Consider the following 27530-nt stretch of genomic DNA (forward strand, 5'->3'; position numbering starts at 1 on the left):
CATTTCCAGAAATGCATACCTGTAGATATTATATATATATATATATATATATATATATATATTATATATATATATATATATTGCACAACATTTATATGTACATTTGAAATAAATATAATTAAATAAAATGTGTCTCTTCATTTTTTAATATTTTTTACTTAGCTATATCTTATATATTGTTCATATTGTTCCCCAACCAGTGTTTAATGTATGAAAAAGAATAAACAGGGCACCAGAATACATAAAAAAAGTTTGCTGAAGAAATGTAAAAAAATAAAAAGGCCAAACGGAAAGGCTAAGATGAATAATAATAATAATAATAATAATAATAACAACAACACGACTCTTTCAAATACCTAAAGTATCCATGTTTAGATACCAGGTGAGACAACAAAAAGAAACACAGATGCATGTATGTTTGACTCTGTATGTGTCCAGACTCACATCAGAAACATAACACATCGGTATGGAGCACCTTTCAGCTGAATCATTACTCCCACATACTGTAACTCCACTGCCACCTTCTTGGTCACCAAATCCAAGGCTGACATTTTTTCAAAACATTTGACTGACATGAAACTAAGCACTGTAAACATCAGAAGGATTTAAATGGCACTGTGAGGACGGACGCCGTCAAATCCTTCTTGTAAGAATACACCGAGGAACGGGGGGGGGCAACACAAAATGGGTTGGGAAACTTAAAGAACACGGGCTGCAAAGAGTCTGAAACACTTCGGTTGAACCGAACTTGCTTTGGCATCGGACCAACACCGGCACTGAGCAAAAAAACTAACACATTTTAGCTCCTGTATGCAAAGGAACCAGAAGCAAATGTACCTAAAGCACCGGTGCACAAGAATCTCAGAGCATTTCAGACACTTTTCAACCCGGTCCTTGTGCCCAATCATCCTTACAAGGTTACAGAAAAAAAGCGGGAAAGTAAGTGAAAAGGGTGATGGAGTACGGACCCGAAGCCCTGGGGTCCAGCTGAAAGAGGAGAAGGAGGAAGATGGAGGAAAAGGGTTTTGGGGGGCTAGTCAGCTTTAACATGCACAGTCCTGGTGAGGTGGAGCAGGCTGCTCTGTCAGCTGGGGCCCCTGTTTGGCCCCTGTGACTGCGGGATCCCCGGCGTCCAGGCTCTCGGACATCTTTTCACAGATGATGTCAACCAGGCGCTCAAAGGTCTGCTTCACATTGATGTTGTCCTTGGCGCTGGCCTCAAAGAACTCAAAACCTTGAGGGGAAATAGTGTATGAGAGAGCGTCAGAAAGGTTGAATGAGGGTGTGGTCCCCTGTACAACTGCGTAGTTTAGTGGTGGAGTTGAGTCAATCCAGTGAAATGCAATCTTAACCATGGTATTAGCATGTCAATAGGGGCGGCAATTTCTGTTGATCTGTCAGGCTAAAAATTTTGTCCACAGTGAAATATCCTCATAATTATTTGATGGATTGCAATGAAAATTGGTGCATAAACTCCTGGTTCCAAAAAGGCTGATCGTAATGACTTTGATAATGCCGTGACTTTCCATCTAGCAACACTAGCAGGACAAAATTTCCACCTGTCCATCACTTAACATACGGTATAATACCCCTTAAACTAATGATCTAATTCCTGTCAGCTGTACTTTGAGATTAATCCCACATTTGTGTAATACTATACAAGCAGAGTAGGAAAAAACATTCACGTCAGCCTCCTGGTTGTACTCCCAAATCAAAATTAAAACAGTAACAGAAATTTCCTACAGCTATGATATCGCCCACTTTGCAAAAAGCGAGAGAAGTGGCAACAAACTGGTGGCAAAATGGTTGGAAAGCCACATCACTCTCAGATGGTTTGTTTTTCATTTTGTTTCTGGTTTCACTTGTTAACCAGTTGTTTGAAATTGTGGGAAATACACTTTCTTGCTTCCTTGCAGAAATTTATATGAGAAGATCAATATCAATCTAAGGTCTGTGTGTTTGCGTCTTATGTAGCGGGCTAGAAACAGGGGGAAACAGTTAGCCTGGCTTTGTCCAAAGGTAACAAAATCCTCTGACCAGCACCTCTGATTGCTCAGTAATTAATATGTTATATTTCCTTTGTTTAATCCATACACAGAAATGCAAAAAACATTAAGAGTTTAATGTTTGTGGTTTTACATTTTTACACATTCCATTTACTGAGCACTTCTGTGCAATGTCTCCACTGGTTGCCTGGCAACCTCACAATGACAACAACAATCGATGTGCATGGCCAAGAAATAGTCAGAGCATGTAAGCCCCTGTAAAACCACAGACTGTCATTTAAAGCCTTGTGAAGCACCGTCAGTGGGCTTGTATTTGACAGGCTGGAAGATTCAGTACTTTCCAGTCAAAAAGTTGCATGCATGAAAAAAAGTTCTTGTACTCGTTCCTGTGAACTTTTGGGTGGATGACAAAAATCCAGGGAAATCAAAACTCTTTAAGAGTGTAATTAAATTCAAATCCAAATAACATTCAGAATAACAGGAATAAAACTTCAGAGAAGTTCTTCAGTAAACTTTGGTCAGTGTACACAACTGTGAATCACAGATATGAAGTGTTTGTACAGTGGTTGTGTGTGCGTGCGTGTGTGTGTGTGTGTGCACGTGTGTGTGTGTCTACACTATGATCTCACCGAGGTGTTCGGACAGCTGCCGGCCTCTCTCTCCACTCACCACTCGCTCGTCCTCCATGTCACACTTGTTTCCTACCAGCAGCACCTGGGCGTTGTCCCACGAGTACGTCTTTATCTGAGTCGACCTGGGAACAAACACACGCAGCTGTCAGAGAGCAAACTCAGAGGCTGTGACCACACTACAGGTGAAACGGCCCTGAAGTCCGATTTATTGCTCTCACATGATTTCTAATCAGTGTGTACAGCAAAAAGGGATTTCTTTAAACCACGTTCTGGATCACACTGACCGGACATAGTAACAGAATCTGATCCCGAAAAATTAAACCCACGTGTGACCTTTATTTGAAATAGAAAACCAGAAATTTTACCTTACTGTTGTTATCCTAGCACAATTTTGGCGCAGTGTTAGCACTTAGCATGGGAGATGAAAATACAATGGCCAGTGAAAGACATAGTAAAACTTGATGTTTCAGTGAGAACTGGAAGTGTGAGACTGAATACGAATGATAATATGATTCTCAGGTGTCGTCTCAGATATTCAAAAAAACTCAAGTATTTAAAAAAAAAAAAAAAAAAAACATTGCACAATAAAACTCTCCTCTTGCTTGTTCATAGGACTGGATCTCATTGGTGAAATTTTGTCTTCCCTAACTTAATCTTATTAAGATGCCTTTGCTACGACCCCCTGAGTGTCATTACAGATTCACTTTATATTTCTGCATTCAACAAGATTTGTGGTTTTGTCCTGTAGTGTACTTAACTACAATTTTGAGGTACTTGTTCTTTACTTGAGCATTTCCATTTTCTGCTAGGTTACAGTTGTACTGCATTAAAATTCAAAGGGAAATTTAGTTTTACTTCACTCCTTTTCTATGAAAGTTTTATTTAATAGTTAAACAAAATATGATAAGCTTATAAAATACAATACATTGTTAAAGATTAAACCAGTGGGTCCCAAATTTTTAGGCAGGTGACCTTTTACAAGCCGTCAAAAAAAGCCACCAAAAAAAAAAAAAAGTATAGTTGGGGCCCCAGTCAACTTTCAGATATTTATGACAGACATTTTCCCTTTAAACTTCAAAAATAGTTTCATGAAATAATTGTTTCAGGCCCAAAGAGGTAATATCACTGAATATTTCACAAATAACAGGAAAGATTAGAGAAAAGTCTGAAAACTGAAAAGAGATTTGTATATCCAAACTTTTCTTCTCTCCTGCACCATTAATCATCTCATCACCCCTCAGATTTATCTTGTCTACCACCTGACTAAACTAACTGTATATAAAGTATTTAAAAGTAGCTTCACCTCGACCTGCTGCTTACACATTGATGAGTTTGGATTTTGAATTAGAGAGTTTTACTTGTAATGGAGTATCTTTACATTGTGGTACTGGTACTTTTACTCAGGTAAAGTATCTGAATACTTCTTCCACCACCGGTTTTGTCCTCTTAAACTGTAAGTGAACTGTGGACTGAAAGCAAGAGTGGGTCCAGTATGATTTAAAAAAGTGAAATTATAACCTAGACTTTGACGTAGTAGTGTTGGTAAATATTAAACAAGAATAAACTTTTAAAAAATTTCCTTTCAGGACAATTAAGTTACTTTAAAACAGTGAAGGGACATGATGACGATCATTTCCCAAGCTTTTGTCTAATTTGAAGGTGCTTTCCAAGACACAGTGAAAAGAAAAACAGAAGGTTAAGGACTGAGCTAAAGTCCCGTCGGGAGACAAAAAGAATAAAAGATAGGTATCCCTCAAGCCTTCAGGACAGCCGGAAGGCGGCCATCAAGGCTGTGCTCCCTGTAGACCACCAGCCCCTACCACTCCCCTCCACCAACGTGTGTGCTGCACCATGTAGGACTAATGCACGTAAGGCTTCTGGTCCTGATACAATCCCAGGACGCGTGCTCAGGGCCTGCGCTGGACAGCCTACTGAGGTCCTGACTTACATCTTCAACCTGTCACTTGCCCAAGCAGCTGTCCCCACGTGCTTTAAAACCACCTCCACCGTGTCAGTGCCTAAACACCCCACTGCAGTGAGCTTCAAAGACTTCCGTCCTGATGTACTCACCCCCACCATCACCAAGTGCTTCGAGAGGCTCCTGGCTCATCTCAAAACCTGCCTACCACCCACACTGGACCAGACCCCCTCCAATTCGCCTAATGCCAGAACAGGAGTACTATGGACGCCATCTCCTTAGCCCTACACTCCACCCTCTCCCATCTGGACAACAGTAACACCTACGTGAGAATGCTGTTCGTCGACTTCAGCCCAGCATTCAACACCATCATCCCTCCAATCTGATCACTAAACTCAGCGACCATGGCATCAACAACTACCTCTGCAACTGGATACTGGACTTTCTAACCAACAGACCCCAGACTGCGAGGTAAGACAACCACACCTCCTCAACCCTCACTCTTTACCATGGCGATAAGCCCCAATACCACTGTCCATACAGTATATGGGGACAGCCCCATAGCGTATTCATAATTATACTGCTATAGTGTATACACGTATTCATATCCAGCTGTTTACTCTGTATATAATGTCTACTAATAGTATTACTTGCTCTTGTATATATCTTGTATATATTCACATTTTCCACACTGTCAATGCTGTTGATATTGTATATATCCTAGCGTATTCATGTGTACCCCTCCCTGTTATTTATATATCTCTATACATAAAGTATGCAAATTACGCTGTAGTTTATTGCTTTTTGCTTTTTGCGAAGTTGAATCTAATCTAATCTAATCCGGTTCTCCTGCAGACACAGAGGACGGGGTTGCGGTGGACAGTTAAAATATAATGCATATTGAAACCTGAACCGGATCATCTGCTCTGTTCGTCAGTGTTCGGTATCTCTACATCGATATCCAGCCAAGTGCTGATTATCTAGATCCCCCTTGATCCATCATCCACGCAACCCTCCCTCTCACAGGTAGAGCTCCATGGTGTCATTTGTCATGTCACAAACCCCCCCCAGCCGGTCACATACCAGTCCTGCACGGCGTTGAAGGACTCCTCGTTGGTGATGTCATACATGAGGATGAAGCCCATGGCTCCTCGGTAGTAGGCCGTGGTGATGGTGCGGTAACGCTCCTGACCCGCCGTGTCCTGGAAAAGACGGAAGTGGCAGCTTGAGGGGAATTTTTTTTTTTTCACCTCTTTAATTGTCACTTTAACCGTGACTTCTGATTTGGGTTGGGGACAAGCTTTTAGGTCTTCAGATAGTCTTAAAAAAAAAAAAAAGTAATGTTTTGGATATATGCAGTAAATTACAAACACTAAAACCAAGGGGTGTTAATGAGGACTTCCCTCTCGGTGTGATGTTAACATCTATAGATAACTCCTTAAGGCTATTGAGAACTTGCTATTTTCCACTGTTTCTTCCTTTTTTATATGTTGTTACAGACGAGGCCCGTTCCAACGCTTATGGATCCTCCCACTGCTGGGCCAAAGTGTTGATCGCTGTTCTTGATGGCCTGCTTATATTAGTCATACAGCGCCCTCATCATTAGTAAATAAGAGTTCTTTACATTTAAGGTGTTCTGGTTCTGATCTTTTTCTTTTTTTTGACACATATACATTTATATTTCTTCTTGTAATATTTTTCTTACATTATTTCTTGTTATGTTTTTCTGTTAACAGTTTCCTTGCAGTGTATTCTTGTAGATATGAACGATAATGCGATTACTGCGCTTTTACCTTTTATATATTGCCTCTAGTGCCTTTTTCTACCTACGAAAGACGATTATATATCATATTGTTATACTGTGTAAATGTTCTTATGTAATGTCTCTACAGGGCCCTATTGTGTAATGTGAACCAATTTTTTTATAATATTGGCACATTTATACTTTTTGTTTACAATTGGGAGAGCTCAGTATTGTGTTTGTTTTTGTATTAAAGGGGCTTTCTGATGTTGCTAGCATCCTCTGACTGGCAGGTTTTTCCTAGATAAAAGCCTATAGCCTTAATATACACGTTGCTGTTTCAGCAGTGCTGTTTGTCTATATGAATTTGCCTGGTGAGGGTGAGGCCTGAGGACCGACACTTCGTGTAAATAAAATGAGCTCAAGTGTTGGATGGTGTGCAGGATTCTTTGGTTTTCTTTTCAGTCTAATTGTTACTTTTTCCTTATTTCTCACAAGTCAGACATCCTGCAACAGTAACATTATTACAACTCAATCTATTACTCAAAATCTCAGTTTTTGTTTCTAAATTTAAGGACACACCAACAAAAAGACAAAATAAGAAAAATCTAAACAAATTACAAAAATCATATTCCTCCCACAGGGTATTCACCCTGCAGCCACAGTTTACTCAGATCTAGATTATAATAATTGAAAGGGGTATAACTCGTATGATACAGCAGGATTATATTGTTGTATCGTATAGCAATAAACCTGTGTACAGCTGGTAGGTTGGGTCCAGAAGTCTGATCAGAGATGTGTCTCATCCCACTGACTAATAACCAAGAGTGAAATATTGTTTCACTGCTATTTATATGTCTGCTATTAAAATAGAGGTTTTCTATGTGTCTTGGTTAACACCTGTATCAGCACTTTCAATAAGACAGTAAAGCTGAAAACAGCTGTATATGGTAATTCAGACTAATTGGCAAGTTTATCTGTGCAATGAAAAAACATACAGCCCACCCTGCTGTTTGAGAGCTGCTGATCACTGCAGAGTAGGAAGTGAGAGGAAACTTTGCTCTGCACTTAAAGTTTTGATGCATCAGCAAGTGCATTTGACACAGCGTTGTAAAATATAACTGTGTGATAAAAAATGACTAATTTTCTTATGCTGTGAATCTAGAATGAACCTCTTCTCTGAAAAGGTTTCAGTTAATTATACCAGCCACTTTGGCAGATAACACACCATTGATTTTCTTGTTTTAAGTTAATGAATTTGGCTTGTAAAATGAAAACACACTATCTTCAGGGTACATAAATTCAAGCCAAGACTTGTTGAATCATTTTACCATGGTTAACATCAATTCAATTTACCCTTTTATTTAAAAGTTTACAGCACACTTTCCGGGATAATCTTTAGATTCCTGTTCACCAAACATCTGTCCTGAATTAACAATTATTTTCCTGGTCAAAGTTGTGAAACTATAAGCAGACAGTTCAAGAAAAATGACAAAAGAAAATTACCAGTTAAAGGGTATGATGTAAAGTGTTGTTATCAGATCAGATAGGTTGCAGATTTCAATCAGAACCTGGTGTTTTTAGATACATCTATGAGGAATTTGTCATATGTTTAAAAACCTGCCAGTGTCCCAAAATACGGGAATTAGATGTTATTACTATGACTACTAAGTTTCCTACCATGATTTTAGAAAACTTGAGCCTAAAGCTGAGACATAGACAAACACACACACATCGAGCATCAGACATTACATTCAACATATCAGACTGACACATTGTGCCCACATATTCCAGTAAAGCCAGTGTATTAAAAGGCCTCTGACGATTTTAAAATCTGCCCGCGGGTGACACCTCATCAGCTCCTCCTCTTGTCTTTATTTCCACTGTGAGGGTTGCCAGAAAAGTGCTTCTTCCTCCCTCGCACTCTCTCCTTGGCCACAGACTCCACTGAGGTTGAATTTCAGCGCAAAGCCCTGATGAATGCTCGGGGAACTGAAGCTCAGTGTATCTGATACCCAACGAACTGTCGGTCTCAGCAAAAGAGGCTGAGACTGACATCTACTGCACAGTCTGGATGGTAGTCACCACTTACAGTGACTGCCTGTACTGCAAGTGAGAAGCTTTCTCGTGTAGCTCCAACTATAGCAGTAATTACAGACAGTATTTCTTTATATCATACCTACATACACAAATAAATATAGATACTTACACACTCACAGTAAATATGCGGCTGTAGCCAGCAGCTGGTCAGCTTAGCTTAGAATTAGTGAGACTGGAGGCTTGTCATCACCATGAGGTTGCCAAGCAAACGGCAAAGACTTTAGGAAGTTACCGCTCCTGACCGAGAAATACTCCAGCACATCACCCGCCTGAAACCACATCTCGGCTTTTTTAGGCGAAGATTTTTGTACAAAAAAGATAAAACATGTTCATTGCTGAGCTTCAGAGGTGCTGGTAGGTGGAATTTGTTGCTTTTGGACAGAGCCGGGCTAACTGTTTCCCCCTGTTTTCAGTTTTTATGCTAAGCTAAGCTAACTGACTGCTGGCTGAAGCGTCATATCTAGCGTACAGATATGAGAGAGGTGTCGATCTTCTCATCCAGCTGGTAAGCGTATTTTCCAAAACTATTCCCTTAAAGTAAAGGTGAAAAAAACAAACAAAAAACGAACAAATCTTAACCTCCTTAAAAAATTCTCAGTATCTTTCTGTGTAAAACAGTGTGCATTTATGAGTTGAATAATAATAATAATAATGCCATTAATTGCCTCTACACTAATAGATCTACAACAACACACATCTTAAAAAGAGAATCCACAGATGTGTAAACGTTAAAACATCACACTGCGCGCACAAACACACAACACACACACACACACACACACACACACACACACACACACACACACACACACACACACACACACACTTTTTAACTTTTGTTACCCTTTCTTGGACTAATCAATGTATCTACTCACTCAATCACACTTGATCATCCTCGAATAGAAAAGAATAGAGAATATTGTATGACATGTATCTTTACTGTGCTGTAGCTCCGACCTTTACATACTGTCGGTTATAATGTTGTAACTACGGTTTGTATCTAGTTCTGCACAGCCCCTCAATGTGCTGCAGGCTGCTCAGCATGACAGCATCATTTCTACACCTAAAATGACAGTGTAGGTGGCACTGAGTGGCGTTACATAATGAACACATCGGAGTACTCATCTTTGTGTTCACTATGGGCTCTGAAAACAGTTAAACCTTTGAAAATTTTCAAATGATTAAACATCTCGTTTGCAGAATGTTCATTTCCCAGTAGGATAGGTTTAGTAGTAGTAGTTGTTTTTTTTTTTAAACTATTTTCCAATATTCAATAGAATAAGTGATTGACCTATTAATTTAAAATATAATCACCACATTCGTCAGCAGTGAAAACAATCGTCAGTTGCAGCCCAACATCTGACATCACTTGTCAATCCTGCACACTGACAGTATGAATGTAGCCATAAGGTCTCCGCAGCAGTTCAAATGAAAAAGAAAGACTCCAACCTTCAGTATTAGCTACAGTATGCCAAAGCAGTGGCATTTACTATTTAACCAATCATCCACTGAATTCACCAAACACCCACAATCGCCACTGTTTCAAGTGTATAAGTGTGCGTCATGTAAATCTGCATTAATGAGATGAACTGCGTACTGTGAAATAAATATACATACCACATGTTGACTTTTGAGCCCATTGCTCAAACCATTTTCATTTTTACTATAGCGGAGTCTCAGCTGAGATGTTGAGAGATTGGGGGTGGGGATTTCATGTTCTTGTGTGTTTGTATGAAAGTGTGTTGTGTTTAAGTGTGTGCGTGTGTGTGTGTACAGGGAGGGGAGGGGACATCTACTCCGGGAGATGTCAAGCAATGGGGGAAGGGAGAGCAGCAGCCAGCCATTCCTTTCCCCTGTCTGCCGTACCAGAGGCCTGGCAAAGGCTAACAGCAGAGGAAAGCTGTACGGGCACGCTCACACGCACAATTCTCCGCTCACCATCACAGCTCAGTCTGCTGTGAAACGTGTAGTAAAAGGTCGAGACGTTGTCATGATCTACAGCGGGACACTGAAACACCAGTTTCCCGTTGCTCAGCTCACCTTGGGGAGCCCGTTCCCTCAGCGTGCTCGTCTTTGCTCTGCTCTATGATTGCATTTACTGTTGAGCCCTCAGGAGCCAACACAAGTCTGATGCAACAAAAGAGCTAAAAAAAAAACAAAAAACACACCCTCCGGTTTGTTCTTGAGGATACGTTACTGTAACTAGCTGCGTTTTGGGCTCTTGTCATAGCCTCAATTCTATTCTACTCTATTCTATTCCATACTGCATACAAATTTGTGATCTGAGGACAGGACTGTGTTTCACAGGGCAGCGCATAACACCGTTAAACATATTAAATATCTTATGGAATGTTATTTGCTGTATTATGAGAATTCATCCAAATACACGATCTAACCACATTCCTGATTGTAATATTTAAATGATAGATTTTAGTTTAATTTACTTCCCTCCAAAGAGAATTGAATATGCAGATGTCTCACCCAGATCTGTAATTTGATCCTCTTGTCATTCCTGTAGATTGTCTTCACCTTGAAGTCGATCCCCACCGTACTGACAAAGGCCGGTGTGAAGGAATCGTCAGCGTAGCGGAACAGGAAGGAGGTTTTGCCCACGCTGCTGTTTCCGATGATGAGGATCTTGAACATATAGTCAAAGTTTTGGTCCGAAGACTCCTTCTGCCCGTAGCTCGCTGTTGCCGAGGCCATCTATGGAGAGAGTCGAAGGAGAGAAATAAAACGTTGATCAAACAACTGCTGAGACCTCTAAATGTGACATTGCTTTACAATGGACTACAGCGACTTTTCCTGAAACTACAAGTATGAATTTCCTGTTTGATCCACTCCTAAAACAATCTTTGCGAAACGTTTCAGGATGAGAGATTTGATCAGCAACTACTTTAAATCTAGTCTAGTTTTAATCTAGTTTACATCTGTTTAAACTAGTTTAAACAAATTATGTTCGTATACTACTAAATAGTTTTCCCGGGTATTTTGTGGTGGCAATGTAATTGCTGGCTGGATTATGTTCAGAGGCTACACGTTTTGTTTTGCTTTTTTGTTGTTGTTTTGTTTTTGTTTTTGAATGTATGAATGCTTGAATGAAACACAACACTTAATACAGGGAGAGGAGTCACCACAACGTGGTTGGGGTGGATGGTGGCCATACAAACGAGCCCAACTGTCACACCAGAGTCCAGGGTCCAGAGTCAGGACAACCCAGAGTCCTGTCTGCGGTTAGGTTTAGGCAACAAAAGCACTCTGGTTGAGGTTAAAGATCATGGTTTTTGTTAATGACCACATTGTGTCGGAAGTCTCTGTTAACTTTTTCTGTATTATACCAGACCACAATCTTTCCTCAACATTTACCAAGTGCTGTGGGTGTCTAAACATAACCATAAAAAAGTTTAACGATGATGTAGTCACAAGCGGATATTTTATAGCAAGATCAGATATTTTGGTGGAAAACAAATACACGTATGTTTTCTGTGAACATTTTACCGAAACATTCAGTATCAACATATTTTTGACTTTTCCAAAATTTGTAAATTAACAACATATCTTCATTACATTGATAGAAAATGTAATCTGGTCGCAATTAAGTTTTCTGCAAACTGTATTTGCTGTTGCAAATAAGTTGTGTATAAACATAATGTCTAGGAGACAGGGTCACCTGGACAGAATGCCAGGGTTTCCTGGTCATTTGCAAAGGCAGCCTTTCATCTCTGAATTAATGACCACCTCCTTTAAAGTCCTGAGCAAAAAAGACACTGGAATAAAATTAAAGACAAGAAACCCTTTGAAAAAAACAAACAAAAAAAAAACAGCAGAGGCGTTGTTTCCAAAAGAGAAGGTCATACATTTAATGAGTATTTAGACAAAAGAAGGAATTCTGTCCACATCTGTTAGACTAAGCATAACAGATGATAGTGATTAACTAGTCAGGCTTAAACACTGCGCATTTTCTTCATGGTAATTAATCAAAGCAGCATATTGCAACATCAGGGGACAACATGAATCCCATCAGAATTTTCTCCATTTGGTGAAACGTTGGAGGCAAATGGCTCAATCAGTCACAGTCAGCTGGGGATATGTGGGGAATAATTTATTGTGCATGCAGAGCAGTATAAGCAGCTGCAGGCCGGAGACACCAGGCTGAAGTTAGTTTGGAGTTTGATATTCCCCGGCTTGACGTGTATTTTAAAGTCAATAGTTCTTTGTCGATATCATCAGTAACTGTCTTAAGAGGGTTATTTTAGCCAGCTATGTTCTGCTCTCCCTTTTGGGCGATCAACAGCAGTCAAACTGGTGGTGCTACCATTCGATGGAGGCAGACCAGTCAGTCAAGAGATCTCACTCTCTCCAGAGAGATGTGAGACCTGAAGTGCTGAGACACAGGTAGAGCTGCTAGTAGCTGTGTGGATCGCTTGTTCTGCACAGGTGTGGCACATGTTGTTGATGGCTCCTTAATGGCAGGATTCTCATGCTTACAGCTAATGTTACGATCCAGGGGAGATGTAGCCTGACATCTACACCAACACCGACACCACTAACAAGTAAATATATGAAGGTGGTAACTTTAGATTTAGTAGGCTACACACTCACAAACAACAATGGCAGGTGGTTTCATTCGCTGGGAAGTTAGCCAGGGCATGCATCTGTGATTCTATTCAGTTTGTTACAACAGATACAAGGATTTTCCGGGGATTACATTCTGTGTTTACTTTCAGACACATTCACAGTCAAGTGTTGGAGACTTCCGTCATTAAGGTTTTTTGGGGGAAAGCTTTAGGAGCCTCCCACTCTTTGCCCTGAATCCATGTTTCCCAAATCTAACCAACAGCGGTGGTTAGGGATGGGAATTCAGAACCGGTTCCAGTTGAGAACCGCTTCCAAACTGTCCGAACCATTGGAATTGTATGCCTCCGAGCTTATCAATTCCTTTTATCGATGCAGCAATATTGTTGTGACTGTTGCGCATTGCAAAACAATAACGTCAATCTCAGGTGTCTTTGCTGCCGGAAACTTGCAACAAGAGGGCGTCATGACAGGGAAGAAGAGACAATCCAAAGAGTGTCTTCATTTCGCAAAGAAAGATGATGACAGTGCTTGTTGTACTGTCTGTAAAACAGTAATTTCAGGTAAGGGTGGAAGCAATATACTTTCTTTTGCACACAGGAAACTGATCAGGAATCGTTAAGGGAATGAATAAAGAATCGGACCGATAAGCAGAATCAATAACGGCTCTGGTATCAAGAAAATCCTATCAATTCCCATCCCTGTGGTGCATAAAACGTTAGCATGGCTTCTATACATACAGCGAGTTGCAGACCAGTGTGAGCTCCAGAACAAGCCCATTAGTCCCTGCTTCAATGCTACCCTGCCTTCACCACGGTGGTGAAAGATAGTTTTCACCACCCTCGTGAAGGAAGATAGCTGAAAACATTTGAGGAATAAGGTGTGGTGTATTGGAGAGGATTTGGGCGATGTGTTTAATTTTGTTGGACTTCAAATGTTATCATGACTAAAAGTAATAATGGACATAAATATAAGTCTAACACCCAAGTTGACAAAAATCCGAAATTCCCTTTAACTGTCTTTGTGACGAATAGGGTTTTTCTGAACAAGGCTGTGTTTGGGAGACTCTACTTTTTTAATAACCTTGTAAAATCTTGTACAAATTTTTTTTTGTGCTATTCTGCACGGTAAAAATGTACGAATGGATAAATCGACCGGTTACACCAGGGATGCTCACGCCAAACTTACAACACTAAACTCCAAATCAGTTTTGTATATTGATAATTCCAATAAAGTTTATACAAACAAGATGGCGACGTCCTCATCACAGCGCAGTCTCAGTTACACTACAGTTAGTCTCAACATGGAAAATTCTACTACAGTAGTAGTAGAATGAAAACTAGCTCACTAAAGTTTGTACGGGATCTTTTGACAGCAGACACGTGGGAAATTGGACCACAGACAGCCGCAATTTCTGACATATCTGAGATCATTCTGATCGTCCTAGAGCCAGATTGTTTATCGATTGGAAAGTTAACCAGCCGTTGTGACCGCCCTCAAACTGATCCTAAAAAAGTTGGGTGCAACCAATTATTGCTTAAAACTGGGCTGAACTCCCAACATTTGCTTGTATGTAGCCACGCTAGCTACCACTGGACTACAAGAATTCAAGGATACAGGGGCTAAAATGATTCAGGAAACCTTGGCCACTCTTGAGATCACAATGACTTGAGCCCACAGGAGTTTGAGTCCCTGCACCCTGCTCTATATTTAGACGGTTATCTCCACTCGGCTGCAGTGGAACACTAGAACTCTCAGGAATAAAGCACAAACAAAACAAGTGCACCCTCCTCGCAGCTCCCCCCTATCAGTTTACACGAAGGAACAGAGAGAGGCTTGCTAAATAATGAAGGAGCACCGACCCGTCCTCAACAAAGCGATGGTTTGTTACGCAAGTAGGCTGAGAAGGCCGTTAAAAATGTGACTAGAAGCTACCACTAAACCTGCTACGGTTAACATAACTGCAAGCAGGGTTCATAAAGGTTACTGAAGAGAGGAAGAATAATGGAACCAGAAAATACTGAGATAATTGTTTTAATAATTCCTAGTCTAATTTGTGTAAATAGGATCTTTTTTTTCGGGTTTCTAATTTTAGAGCACGTGAAAATGCTGCAGCAGCATTGTTGTCAATCTCTATTAAGTTGATGATAACTTCAGCTCTGCCTGTGACCTCAGTGATTCCTCACAAATCTGCAGCCTGGAGCTCTCGTGTTTACTTCAAAAGACTACATGCTTTACAGTGAATATTTTATCATGAAATATTTTCTTCCGAAATAAGAAATATATCATCTGAAAAATAGGATGCCCAATCTGAAAAAATTATCATAAGCTTAAAATTAAGTGGTAGATCAGATTTACTGATCATTTTACTCACAAATAAAGTAGTCTAACATTAGATTTTCATATATTGTAGCATTGTCTTAAAAAAAAATTATATTGTACCCAAATATTAACTGAAGTTCTGAGATTTGAATGAACTGCATTTGCTCTGTTAAACCCTAATTTATTCCTTCTTGGGAGACTTTAAACTAAATGGAAGTTTCCAGAACAGTTGGTGCTTGAATATAATCATATAATATAATAATCATATAAAAAAATAAATTAAAAAAAAGCCCAAAATTGCTTAAAATGATCTCTAAGGTGTCTCAGCATAACATACTGTGAAGCCAGAAAGTATTAGAACAGTGAGCTGTCGTTGTTTGGGTTCAACCTGTGGACATCAGACCTGAAACGAAACAATGACTATGAGGTAAAAGTGCTGACTTCCAGCTTTAAGGGTGTTTGGGGGTATTCAGAACGACAGTGGGTGAACAGTGTAGGACTCGTAGCCCTCGTTATGCGTAGCCCCGAAATTTTAGGAAAAATCCGGCAGAACAGTTATCCAATACATAATGAAAAGGCAACCAGAGAGTTTTCAAAAAAAAAAACCAAAAAAAAACCATTGAACCAGCAAGAAGTGAAGGTGGCTGAAGAACAGGCCTGACAGAGGATTATCAGGGAAGATACCAAGTGTCTGCTCATGTCTGGGCAGCACTGCAAAGGATTTGAAATGAAATCTGAAGACTTCATTTATATTTATGTTCATTTGTCCAACTGCTCTTTATCATCGGAAATTAGAGGACAACGAGCCACAGATATAAATAAACTCGAATTAAAGCAGAGAGTCAGTATTTTTTTACCTCCTAGTCTTTGTCTGTTGAAGTCTGCTGAACTCTGGCCTTAACTTTAGATGATTGCAAATGTTAGTCTCCCTGCAGTGTGACTCACTGAGGGTGACTCACTGAGGGAGAGAGCATAATCCGAGCCAACTTCAGGAGATGAGAACAAACACAGGGGCTGAAGGAGACATACAGCATGTTGACAGCCAGCGCCACTAAAGGAGTCAACTGACCCACAGTTATCAAATTAAAGCACAGGAGATACTGCCATCCCACAATTCGTTGATCCAGCGGTATTCAAAGGACGACAAACCTACAAGCAGAGGGCACACGAATATGCCGCCTAGTTCGTTTGGATTCTCTTGGCAGGAAAAGGAAATGGTCTTAAACTCATCTTCAGCTAGGTCTGATGATCAGAGAGGACAAACATGGAGAGGAACTGGAGTTCGATTTCCTGGTTTCAGCCTGTAATTTCCTACAAGTAAGTCGTGTGTGCAGGTGTTCACATTCATGTGAATATACGGTGCGTGTGCATGTGCGTATGTGTGCTATATCTGAAAATGTTTTTACTGTGATTTTGATACGTACCCTCCCTTGGAAGACTTGCATTGAGTTAAAAGAAATTCAGATAAACAAATAAAACGTTAGCTTGCTAATACTGTATATGAGACTGAAGAGTAAAAGAGATAATGGGATGTTATTAACCAAGTGTCCATCCAAGTGTAGTGCTTGATATTCCAGATAATCAGCAAAAGAAAATAAGAATGAATCTGTGTTTCAATCCACAACATCCACAAAACATTACGAGCTTTGTGCATCACAACCAGCAGTCATTCCAGGACATCAGACCGATGCGAGACCAAATACTGCGAGTGAAGTGCTTCGAGAAGGTGCCGTTGATCCTGGTCAGGAACAAAGTCACAGCTGGTGGCACTAAGTTCTCGTGGCAGGTGCCACCGAGCCATGGCAGAAGAAAACATTGTGGAAGTATTGCATTTACTGTGTTTCATCGATTAATTCCAGGAACATTACAGTCTCAACACATATATGGTGCTTTCGTCTGCCTCTATTTTTCATCTCTTCAGCGGTGTTTTACGTCACATGCTTCATGTAAATTGGCTAAGTCTGTTTCCATTGCACTTCATAAACCAACTTTTCAAAGCATAAAAATGCTTTGCTAAATTTCGACTTTTTTTTTGTGTCATTTGCAACATTGCCACTCAGGTTTTATTATGTACAAATTGAAAATATTAACACAATCTACACAATCCACATGACACAATCATATAACATCCCTCAAATTACTTAAAATTACCTTTAGACTAAAAGACCTTAGACATCTTTGCTTTGTCATCCGTCTAAATGTTCTCAATGTTAACTACTCTACTTAGCGGTGTGAACCACGACAAACTAACCAATGACTGTTTCTCTGGCTCTGACTAAAGCAAACCTACTGGAAGGGAGCTCGCACTTGATCACAGCCAAGGACTGGTGTTCGATTTTCCTCTCTGGCCGGCCTTATTAAAAATGTATGTACTTGTGTCGCTGTTGCACCAAACTGTCTACTCAGCTCCGGAGCTATTTCAGCCCATCGATGAGTTTCTTAGAGCTGTGTCAGCCATAACACAACAGGTAATGAGACCAAGTTTTAAACTCATCTTCTAGACATTTAAGCCAAGGTCTAACAGTCAGTCTAGACTGTACTCTTCTTCTAAAGTTTTCGATTGCTTTGCTTCGCCATTGTTTCTCTTGGGATGAGACCATGTAATGCAAGCACAAAACTAAATATGTTTCAAATGCTCCCACTTGCTCTACCCCAAAAACTTTTCTTTCCTCACGCTTGTCTCCACAGCATATTTCTCTCTCAAAGTTTTTTGCCTCTTCAGGAATATCTGCTGCATCCTTCTGAGTGCTGCGACTTGATCTGCCCCTCAACCTCTTCTCTAATGTTTTCTTAAAATCTTGGGTGTCTAAAACATTTATTTATTGAGCTCGTTCTGGACAAAAAGTCCTGGTTTATCACCTAAAAGGGAAACATAAGCATGTTACAGTTATTAATAGCAGCGATTAGAGGAGGCTAAAAATTAGCAGTCACTGCTGGAAGTCTGGATCTTGTCAAACACTACCACAGGGCTTCATTGGCGTCGTTCAGAAGAGGCTGTTCAGTGTCGGCTGTATGTGGAGGGGGGTGAGATTACTGCAGCCTTTCCTCTGCGTCTCAGAGATTAGCTGTGGGGAAGAGAGTTGGCTTAACCTTCACCAAACACTAATTTGATACAGAAGCTTACAGACCGAGGCCTCTGTGCTTAATCTCAAAGTAATTAACAAATTTTCATTATGCAAATGTCTTCTAGCCCGCAGGACGCTGCTGCTGATGCTTTCATTTGGCCTCGATGGTAAACTGCCTTTGAGCGAAGCTACAAGTCAGGTGTGCTGAGCCGTTAGAGCAATAACATGTAGTTTGTTATAATGTATGATTTAAAGCCGTTGTACTGCTGCGTATGTTACATTAATTTGACACTTTTGTGTAAAGCAACTTGCATTTTTCACATACACAACCACTGTGACCGATTCAGGATTTTGCTCGAGGGCACTTTGACGTGAAAATGTCTCAACCCCCGAGCTATGGAGCCCTGCTACAAGCAACTATTTTAGTTACTGTAAAATGTCAGAGAATAGTGGAAAACGCACATCACTATTTCCTAAAACCCACGGTGACGTCTTCAAATGTTTTGTTTGTCTGACCGACAGTCCAAAACCCAAAGATATTCAGTTTACTATGATATAAAACAGAAAGAAAAAAAAAAAATCAACAAATCCTCATGTCGGTGAAGCTGGAGCCACAGATTTTTTGTATTTTTTCAAAAATGACTCAAACAATCAATTGCTTATCAAAATAGTTGCAGATTAATTTTATTTCAGTCGATAAAATTGTTTCAGCTCTACCTGTTAAATAAAAAGAAAATTTGACACAGGTGAAAGAGACTGCAATAACGATTTGAACTATATACAGTACGTTGGTAATCTTCCTAACATGTTTAAAATAACACACCAAAACTGACAGTCAAATATATTGGATGTTGCTCTGTTCTTAGTTTCCTGTGTTATTTTCCTTGTATTGTTTCTTATTTCATGTTAAATTTTTGAGCTAATTGTCCATTTGTCCCTTTTGTTGCTGATCGTGCTGACTCATGAGCCTGCTTCCCCACGGGGATACAATAAAGTCTAATCATCATAACCATCGTTGTCATTATAAAATGTAATACATGCAAAATGTCTCTAAATACATCTCTAAAATCTAAATTTAACCAACAAATTGATTCTAAGTTACACTGTTTGCCTTTCTAATATGACATAATTTGTGAGTTTAAATAAAGGATTCAGACCAAAATAACAATAGCGGTGCAGTAATATTGATTATTATTGACTATTTTTGCATTCAGTTTTTCCTGTAATATGTATTTTTTTATGTATCAAAGTTATTCAGATGGTTTCCAAGCTGCAAGAGTAAAATAAACCGTCTCGAATATTAAGATCACATCACATTTACAACTTTGACTGTCAGTTTTTCACCCGCGATGAAGGAACCAGCAGACTTGATGTGAGACCGAAATCCTCTTACATGGTTTGACAACCAGAATCAAGACAGTGAGATGAGACCGAATGTCAGCGGGGACAAAGGCCGCAAAATGGACCCTGACAGTAGCTGCTGAGGATAACTCAGCTCCTCTATCATGGGGAGGGGTCGGGCAGATGGAGGAGCAGGGTCGTGCTTTTATCAAGCCGTGAATATTTGGGCCTTTGTAGGCAGAAAGAGCTGATAATAATGTTCTCCAGATGACACTGAACTCCACATCTCTCCCCCTTGATACTGCTGTTACTTTTAGTTTTACATAATGGGATTTACTGATTTGGGTGTCCAAACATCTAAGGTCACATTAAGCTGGATTTTTGTCCATGCTTCTGAGCTGAGGCTGGGCCAGTTTTGATGGTGAGATTTCTTCTATATATGGTCAGCAATAACAAACAAAAAAAAAATTGACATATGAAGATAAAATGACCTCAAGTTATTACAACAATTTACTATAAAGCCAAGGGAATTCTGCCAACTTGAAATGCTTTTTATCAGCAACATGCATCTCAACATCCATCCATCTCCATGAGGCACTTGGGTGTTATCTGCCCTACTCAAGAGCACACTGACAGTTCTTAGTCCTCCAGTTCTCTGCCTGGATTTTCAAGCCACTCTCTCTAGCAGGAGGGGGTATTTGTTTTTTTGTTTTGTTTTGTTTTGTTTGTTTTTTTATCCTAATTTAATCATGGCTGGGAGTTCAGAGTTTCAGTGCTGGAAAATGATATCATCAAGCTCTCCTCCAAACCTGTCACCTAAAGGAGATTGACGTCCTACGGGAGCTGGATTGATCCAGAGCTAAGTGCTGCTGCGGCCACCTAGCCAGGGTCATTTAATCAGCATTGGCTGTCTTTCCTGCAGACTCATCGCTAATCCCCAGCTGATCCCAGATCACCCAAACACCTTCCTGCTTACTGATTACTGAGAAACCGGCTGAGACGGCTGATGGAGGCTTCTTCGACACCCCCTGACCCTGTGGTAACATAAAGCGTCGTAGAGCTTAAAGCATATTTATGCTTTACTTCAGACGCATATTTTTCTGAGGCAGGGATTATCTGACTGGTTTAAAACAAAATCTGTGAAAGTTACGAGATGCTTGGACGTTGAGGGTCAGGTAGCCTCACTGGCTAAGCTGAATATCTTTCTAGCGGGGGCGCACAATCCATTTCATGTGGCAAAGGAAATCAAAAACGCCTTTACAGCATCTATTTTTTATAGTATTCACAATAAAAAGCACCCAGAAGCACAGTTCATGTTACTTTCCACCAAACAAACTCGTACAACAGACAGTACAGGAGCACTTGAATGCAGCAAGCCAATCAATCTGCTGCAACAATCAATCGAGTGGTAGGTGGTCAGAGTGTTCATGGGCTACTGTTATGATAATCAATTGATCGTTTAGGTCAATTTTCAAGCAAGAATGCTAAATATTTAATGGTTCCGGCTCTTTAAATGTAAAGATGTGCAGCCTTTCCCAGTCTTACATTAGAGTAGGCTGAATATCTTTTTCCTCTGGGCTGTTGGTTGAAAAAAAAGAAAAAAGAAAATAAAAGGCATTTGAAGACATCACTTTGGCCTCTGGAAAATGATGATGTTAATTTTTCATTATTTTCTGATGTTTTACAGACCAAACAACTAAACAATTAATCAAGAATATAATCTGCAGATAAATCCATGACGAAAATAATCATTATTTGCAGCCCTACATATAAAAAAGTGGGAAATGTGAAACTGGCATGGTAAAAAAAATTCTTGCATGTTGTGGAGAAAGTCTACAAGTATGAAGTTCAGCATTAAATGAGATGGACACACTAACTAACATTAGCATTCAATAAAGTGAAAATGATAAATCTCCAAATCTAACCTCTGTCTTCATGCTCCATCTGCTGTATGTCTTTGCACTGCCAGCCAAGCAGAACCCCTCTTGTTCTACTGCTTGTGTTTTGTTTTTTTGTTTTTTTAAAAAACACAATCACACAAACACTTACTTTGAAAAGGCAACATCAATGCTTCCTAATCGAGGGGTCAATCCAAACCCTCTCTCTCAAATTGTTTGCACGTTAGTGAGTGTTTCCATTTCACAGATTAAAGGCCAGTCAGATTCAACTACGTACAAAGTAAATGAGGCGAAATCTACGTACTTGCAACATTAAGCACACGCATCTCGTTGCCTTCTCCGTTAGAACAAAAAGGGTGTGGTGGTAAGTAATGAAGCACATTTATTCAAGCACTGCACTTAACCACAACACTGAGGTACTTGTAGTTTATTTGAGTATTTCAGTGTTATGTTACTTTTTAGATTGAGATTTTACGCATGAAACACGATCAGTTTATAACAGATGATGTGTTGTTTTGGATTAAACTAACAAACATAAAAAGTAATTCAAAATAGCTTCACCGTGACCAACTACACCATTAAAGTACCACTTGCATATTAATACATCAAAATCGTAATCCATTAATATAAGAATATAACACTGACACAGGCCATTCGGCATAAAGAATACTTCTACTTTTGACAGTTTAAGTAAATTTTGTTGCCAACACTTCTGTACTTGTACCTCAGTAAAATTGTGAATGCTGGACTTTTAATTAAAATGGAGTATTTCTAAAGTAGGTATAGTTGTAGAATAGTTGTAATGCTTCTTCCACTACTGCAAACACTTGTGTAAATTCACCATTAGGACGAAAACCCCAATCTGAGAACTGACTGAGAGGGTAGAAAACATCTTGACTGATCTAAGATATTCGACCACATGTGAAAATTCTGTCTTCACACCCAGAATCACAACCAGGACCAGAACTAGTGAGGTTCAGCCAAACCAAATTAGAGAAACGAGCTTGACTCAAATCAAATATTTGTCTTCCACTAGACTGAATCAAGCGCAATTGAAACTCTGACCGCATTTGTGAGGATACAGGAGAACTGCTCTTTCCATCCTACACCACTCAAGTCATTTCCAGGCTGCACTGGCCGAGAGGCTGATTAAACTCAAATCAGTTGAGGTTTTTTTTGGTGGGGGGGTTACTGCTGTTGTATAAAAGTGAAGTCAGCAGCCATTTGACCTCTGATCCCTCTAACAAACTGCTGCCATTTGCATCATTCCTCCCTGACCGCTGCACTGTTCTCTTTCTATGCTAAATAAATGTTAAGTGTTCAGTGATTTTGATGCATAAAATATTGAAAATATTTAGTATTACAGACCTTTTTTCACGTTAGGTTGGAAAACTGGGACAGTAAAACTGGACTACTACAGCAAGACATCGTAAAATTCATTTACAAAAATCGAAAAAATAAATCTAATGCCCTGTCATGGTTTCACGGCTGATTTAACACCTGACTTATCATTTATCACTAACCGGCTTTGTCTGTGAAACAACAACTAACAATGCACTAAAAAAGGAGAAGATGTCTCCTCACTAACGCAGCACTGGTGTTACGCAGCTGCTGTCCTGCTCCCTGGTTGCCTGAGATGGCATTTTTTTTCCTTTTCCCCCCTTTTCCTCCAATCGCTTGCCTCCTTTTGTAGGAAGCGTGGGGATGCAGATGAGGAGGGGGAGCTAAAAATAGCATCTCTTCATTTTTTTCCCCCCCTGCACAGCAAACAGAAAGCAGAGAGGGGAGCAGCCAGGATGAGGGAGACGTTTTTTTGGTGCTAAAGTCTGCAGGTGAATCCAGGACATTAGTCTGTTTGTATACCGGTTTATAATTATTTCATAAATATTTACCTTTTATTTGATACATTTCTGATCCCTTTTTTTTTTTTTTAAAAAACACACCTACTGTATGTGCCTATTTTTTAAAATTTCAAAAATGTATTGACTGAAATGTGTTTCTTTCTAATGGTAATATCACTTATTCATATTTTGTATAACCCATATGGTGATATTAGGCTTTGATATAGCTTTTTAAAGACCAGCTCCAATCATTAACACAGTTTTTGCCTAAACGCTGCTCATAGCTATCATTATATTTGAGCATTTTTATAACCTAAAACCTGAAAGAATTCCATGTTTCCCTTTCAGAGATGTTTTGTTTTTCTTATGAGTGTGTAAAAGCTTCTCAAGCAGCTTTATAAACAAATTCTTTCAGTGGCAGCAGTTCTTTAAGGCAAGAAATGTCTTAATTTAGCACAAAAAACAAAAGAAAGGAAAAAAAAATCTGATATTTCAGTGTTTTTCTGCATGTCTGGTCAGTCGAGAATCTTTCAGAGACTCGTCACTCTAACATCTGAAATGTAATAAATGATATGGACCCAACGTGTCGGTCTGACCCTGGCCGGTGCGGCAGCGGCGTTCGTCGCAGGCATCATGGCATCCATGAGCTTTTCCATGAGACACAGCAGGTGCGTCACTGTTGCCCTCAGGTCTGACTCCCAGCGACTTGACTGTCAGCAGAGGAAGTGCAGATGCGGCCTGCACGCTGTGAGCTCACTCTTTTAAGCATGATGAAACATTTTCACAGGCAAGGACAGACTATTTGAAAATGGGCCCCTGGGCACAGACAGATCAAAGCCCCCCCACCCTCCCACCCACTCTTCCTAAATAGGATCCCCAGACTATTCAGTTATATTGTTTGTAGTCCTTTTGTCTCTTTGTGGTCGTTATGCGTCTCTTTATGGTCGTCTTCAGTCTCTTTGTTGTCGTTTTGTCTATGACTGTGCAGTTGCATTGTTTGTAGTCGTTTTGTCATTTTATTTCCCTTTATGGTCGCCTTGCCGCTCTCTGTGGTCGTTCATGTTAACTCTCTTTGTACTCGTCTTTTGTCTCTTCGTAGTTGGGTCTTTTAAGTGAGCTCTAGACTTTCTAACAATTAAATATTACAAGTCACTTCACACAGAGGCTGTGCCTGTTCGGTAATCCGTCCGTGTTCGCAGGTAAAAAGAAAAAGTGAGGCACCAGCACCTCTGCCACATTGGTTTATATCTTAAGAGTTTACATCGCTCTAGGACCAAAATTAACTTGGGTCTTGGGTTCTAACTTTAATGACCAAACTTATGACCACAGTCTTTCAATAGTGTAAAATAGTGTAATGCTTTAAAACAGCAGGTGATGGTGATTGAAAGCCACCAGATGCTCTCTACTAACACACACACACACACACACACACACACACACTGGACACAGGACACAAATGCTTTCGTCTAAATCTAAATCACAATATACACACTTTCTGGACAAAAACAAATGTCTCTGTACATGCTGCCAATATCCCTTCACGTAACCTACATTGAATTAACTAGGAGGATTTATATAATCGTATATTTTCCAAATTCTTACAGTGCGAGCAGTAGCACTGCCGTGACAGAGAGTCGATTTAAAGCCGTTTTCTCTGTTTTGTTTTTCCAGTGTTTCCCTGCTGTGGAGCTGCGCTGCTGCAGTGGCGGAGCGCACACACACACACACACACACACACACACACACACACACACACACACACACACACACACACACACACACACACACACACACAGGCCGACTCATATGAAGGCGCTAGCCGAGACCGCGTTACGCTGCCACGGGAGAGCAACACTCAACCCATATGGCTCAACCCAGTGCGTTCATTTTCAATTATATTCTTACAATCATCCTAACATGCGGACAGATCGTTAGTTCATCTTTGACATTCAGTGGTGACCTTAGGTTATTTCACGATAATACTCGTGAAAATATTATTAGGCTAGAAAATGACGGATAATTGTACGTAAGCGTGTCAAAAATGACATATGATTACTCTCCTCCAGTTTTCTCTATGAATGGACATCAGTGTTTGAATTTTGTCTATTGTTCCTGGCCCAGAGACATTAAGACCACCTTTTTTTTTTTTTTTTTTTTTTTAAATCATCGGACGGTGCGAAACGCCTTTTCCTGCAGGACAGGCCCTGAGTCAAACCAGGAGATCCACTGAACCAGCGGCATCCAACCACACAGATAACACGAAGAAAATAATGTACGTTATACACCGACGACCGTTTTCCTGGATTTCACAATGAAAACAGCTGCTTTAAAGCAAGCATCTTATGCTAGAGGTTCTTTAATCTGAAAATCCTTTACCCGATATTTCAATATAAGCGCTCATAAACGAAAAATACAGAATAAGGCACATTCAAATATAGTAGAAAATGTATGATTCTTATGTCTATGCAAGAGATTAATAAAGACAAAAGTCGCACCTTTATCAATTTCTATCCGGCTGCTATCCACCGCGTCCAGCACCCGCAGAAACACCACCACGGTCAAGCCAGAAAGGTCCTGCAACACACCACCCGGATGCGAATTACAAAGTAAAAGCCGTTAAACGAGCCGTAACTTTTTAATGACGCAAAAGCAAATGCGACAATTATTATGAAAATCGTTTTGTTGTTGTTTTTTTTTGAGAGGGGAATTACAATGCATGTTTACAAAAGTGTGATTTTAATCGGTAATGTTGTGGTGTAGGTCTCTTCTGAAGATAGGCCTAAGTGTTTGGCTCTATTGTCCTGTAAGTTTATCCCCTGCGCTGTCTTCAAGTGTATTGCGAACTACTTTCAACTAGTCAGGTTCTTTGTCAACATACTTGACCAATAAAAAAAAATAAAAAAAAAATATATATATATACATGATTTACTTGATATACATTTAATCTACTGTAACGATATGTTTTATTTTTCCATATCTATGTTTATATTCGCACTGTCTCTTTGGCTTGTCGGTCACCCGTAAAGCCCTCTGAAACACTTTAAGCTGTATGAAAAGTGCTACACGAATAATGTTTGATTAATAGCCTACAAACAACAAAAACAACAACAAAATATGAGCATGTTGCTAAGGATAAAAATAATAAATTAACAATATCTTCAGCACTGAAAAGAGCCCTCTATCAATTTAGCATTGCACACCCATGGCACGCACAGACATGAGGGGAAGTATAAGAATGATTAAAATTGATGCTGCAGAGCCAAGATATTGTCTTTTGATTCCAGGCATTCTCCTTCCTTGTCAAAATCTGGCGCATACATTACCCACAATGCAACTCAACCTCTGATAACTCGGTTGGGAGATCCGGGCGTGTAATGCTAGGACCAGCTAATGTACCGCCAAAGTTTGCAAAGATGGGGAACGGGCTAGAGAGGTCTGGTAAGATCACTTCTGTCCTCTGTTCCACATCTACAGATTTTTTTTAATTTTAATTTTCAGACTTGTAGTTTTCAGACCCAACCGACGCTGACTCAAGTGACCCTACTTGAGGCAATCTATTAGTTTCGCACATCTTTCCCTGGAGCCAAAAAGGCTGTTATGTAACTTTTTTTCACATATGCTCTTAGAAGTCCCCAGCACCTATAAACAGATTTTGATGTGTAAAATCAGTGGCGTACCTTTTTAAAGGGGTTGGATTTTCCGAAGTTCACCACCTGAGCGAGAGCGACTCAACAATTTTATTTTGAAAGAGAAAAAATGTCCCGGTCTCTCCGTAACTCCGCCATATTCACGCAGGCAGAAAACTTCGACGTAAAATGAATGACAGGTGGGCGGGATTTGTCCGCGGGAGTGACAGCCCGCCTGACGAATCCGGAGTCGCGCATTAAAAAAACTCTCCTGAAACACTCCACCTTGAAATTATCAACCTGTCGTTTATTATTGATGAGCGCTGCCGGGGAGACTGAATTATTGATCAGGAGGTCAGCAGTAACCACTGCTGTCATTTCCACCCCAATAACAGACCACTGATATGATTGTAAAAATATCCCTGCATAAACACTTTACTAATACTAATACTACTAATACTGTAG

General features: G+C 40.0%; 1 protein-coding gene across 2 annotated transcripts; it reads right to left on the minus strand.

Annotated features, from left to right (window-relative positions):
• Positions 1-146: 146 nt before the first annotated feature.
• On the minus strand, positions 147-27223 carry rab3ab (RAB3A, member RAS oncogene family, b). 2 transcript variants are annotated; one of them, XM_040129651.1, is made up of 6 exons: positions 27117-27223; positions 25935-26013; positions 10879-11103; positions 5640-5758; positions 2636-2760; positions 147-1234 (listed from the first exon to the last, which is right to left on the minus strand). In XM_040129651.1, exons 3-6 carry the CDS (start codon positions 11101-11103, stop codon positions 1044-1046), a joined length of 660 nt encoding a protein of 219 aa, XP_039985585.1. In that variant the 5' UTR covers positions 25935-26013; positions 27117-27223; the 3' UTR covers positions 147-1043. The 2 variants fall into 2 exon arrangements, with proteins under 2 accessions (XP_039985585.1, XP_039985586.1); XM_040129652.1 differs by lacking the exon at positions 25935-26013 and having other exon boundaries at positions 27117-27212.
• Between the last annotated feature and the right edge of the window lie 307 nt (positions 27224-27530).

The sequence above is a fragment of the Xiphias gladius genome, chromosome 6 (genome assembly GCF_016859285.1).
Source record: "Xiphias gladius isolate SHS-SW01 ecotype Sanya breed wild chromosome 6, ASM1685928v1, whole genome shotgun sequence".
In the NCBI taxonomy this organism is placed as follows: domain Eukaryota; kingdom Metazoa; phylum Chordata; class Actinopteri; order Istiophoriformes; family Xiphiidae; genus Xiphias; species Xiphias gladius.

Bases quoted from the DNA above. Each gene is read 5' to 3' on its own strand.
- rab3ab (XM_040129651.1), bottom strand. From the start codon at position 11,103: ATGGCCTCGGCAACAGCGAGCTACGGGCAGAAGGAGTCTTCGGACCAA. The intron at 5,759-10,878 runs GTGAGACATCTG...CGTCTTTTCCAG, and splicing joins GGATCAAATTACAGATCTGG to GACACGGCGGGTCAGGAGCG. The intron at 2,761-5,639 runs GTATGTGACCGG...GTTTGTTCCCAG, and splicing joins TTCAACGCCGTGCAGGACTG to GTCGACTCAGATAAAGACGT.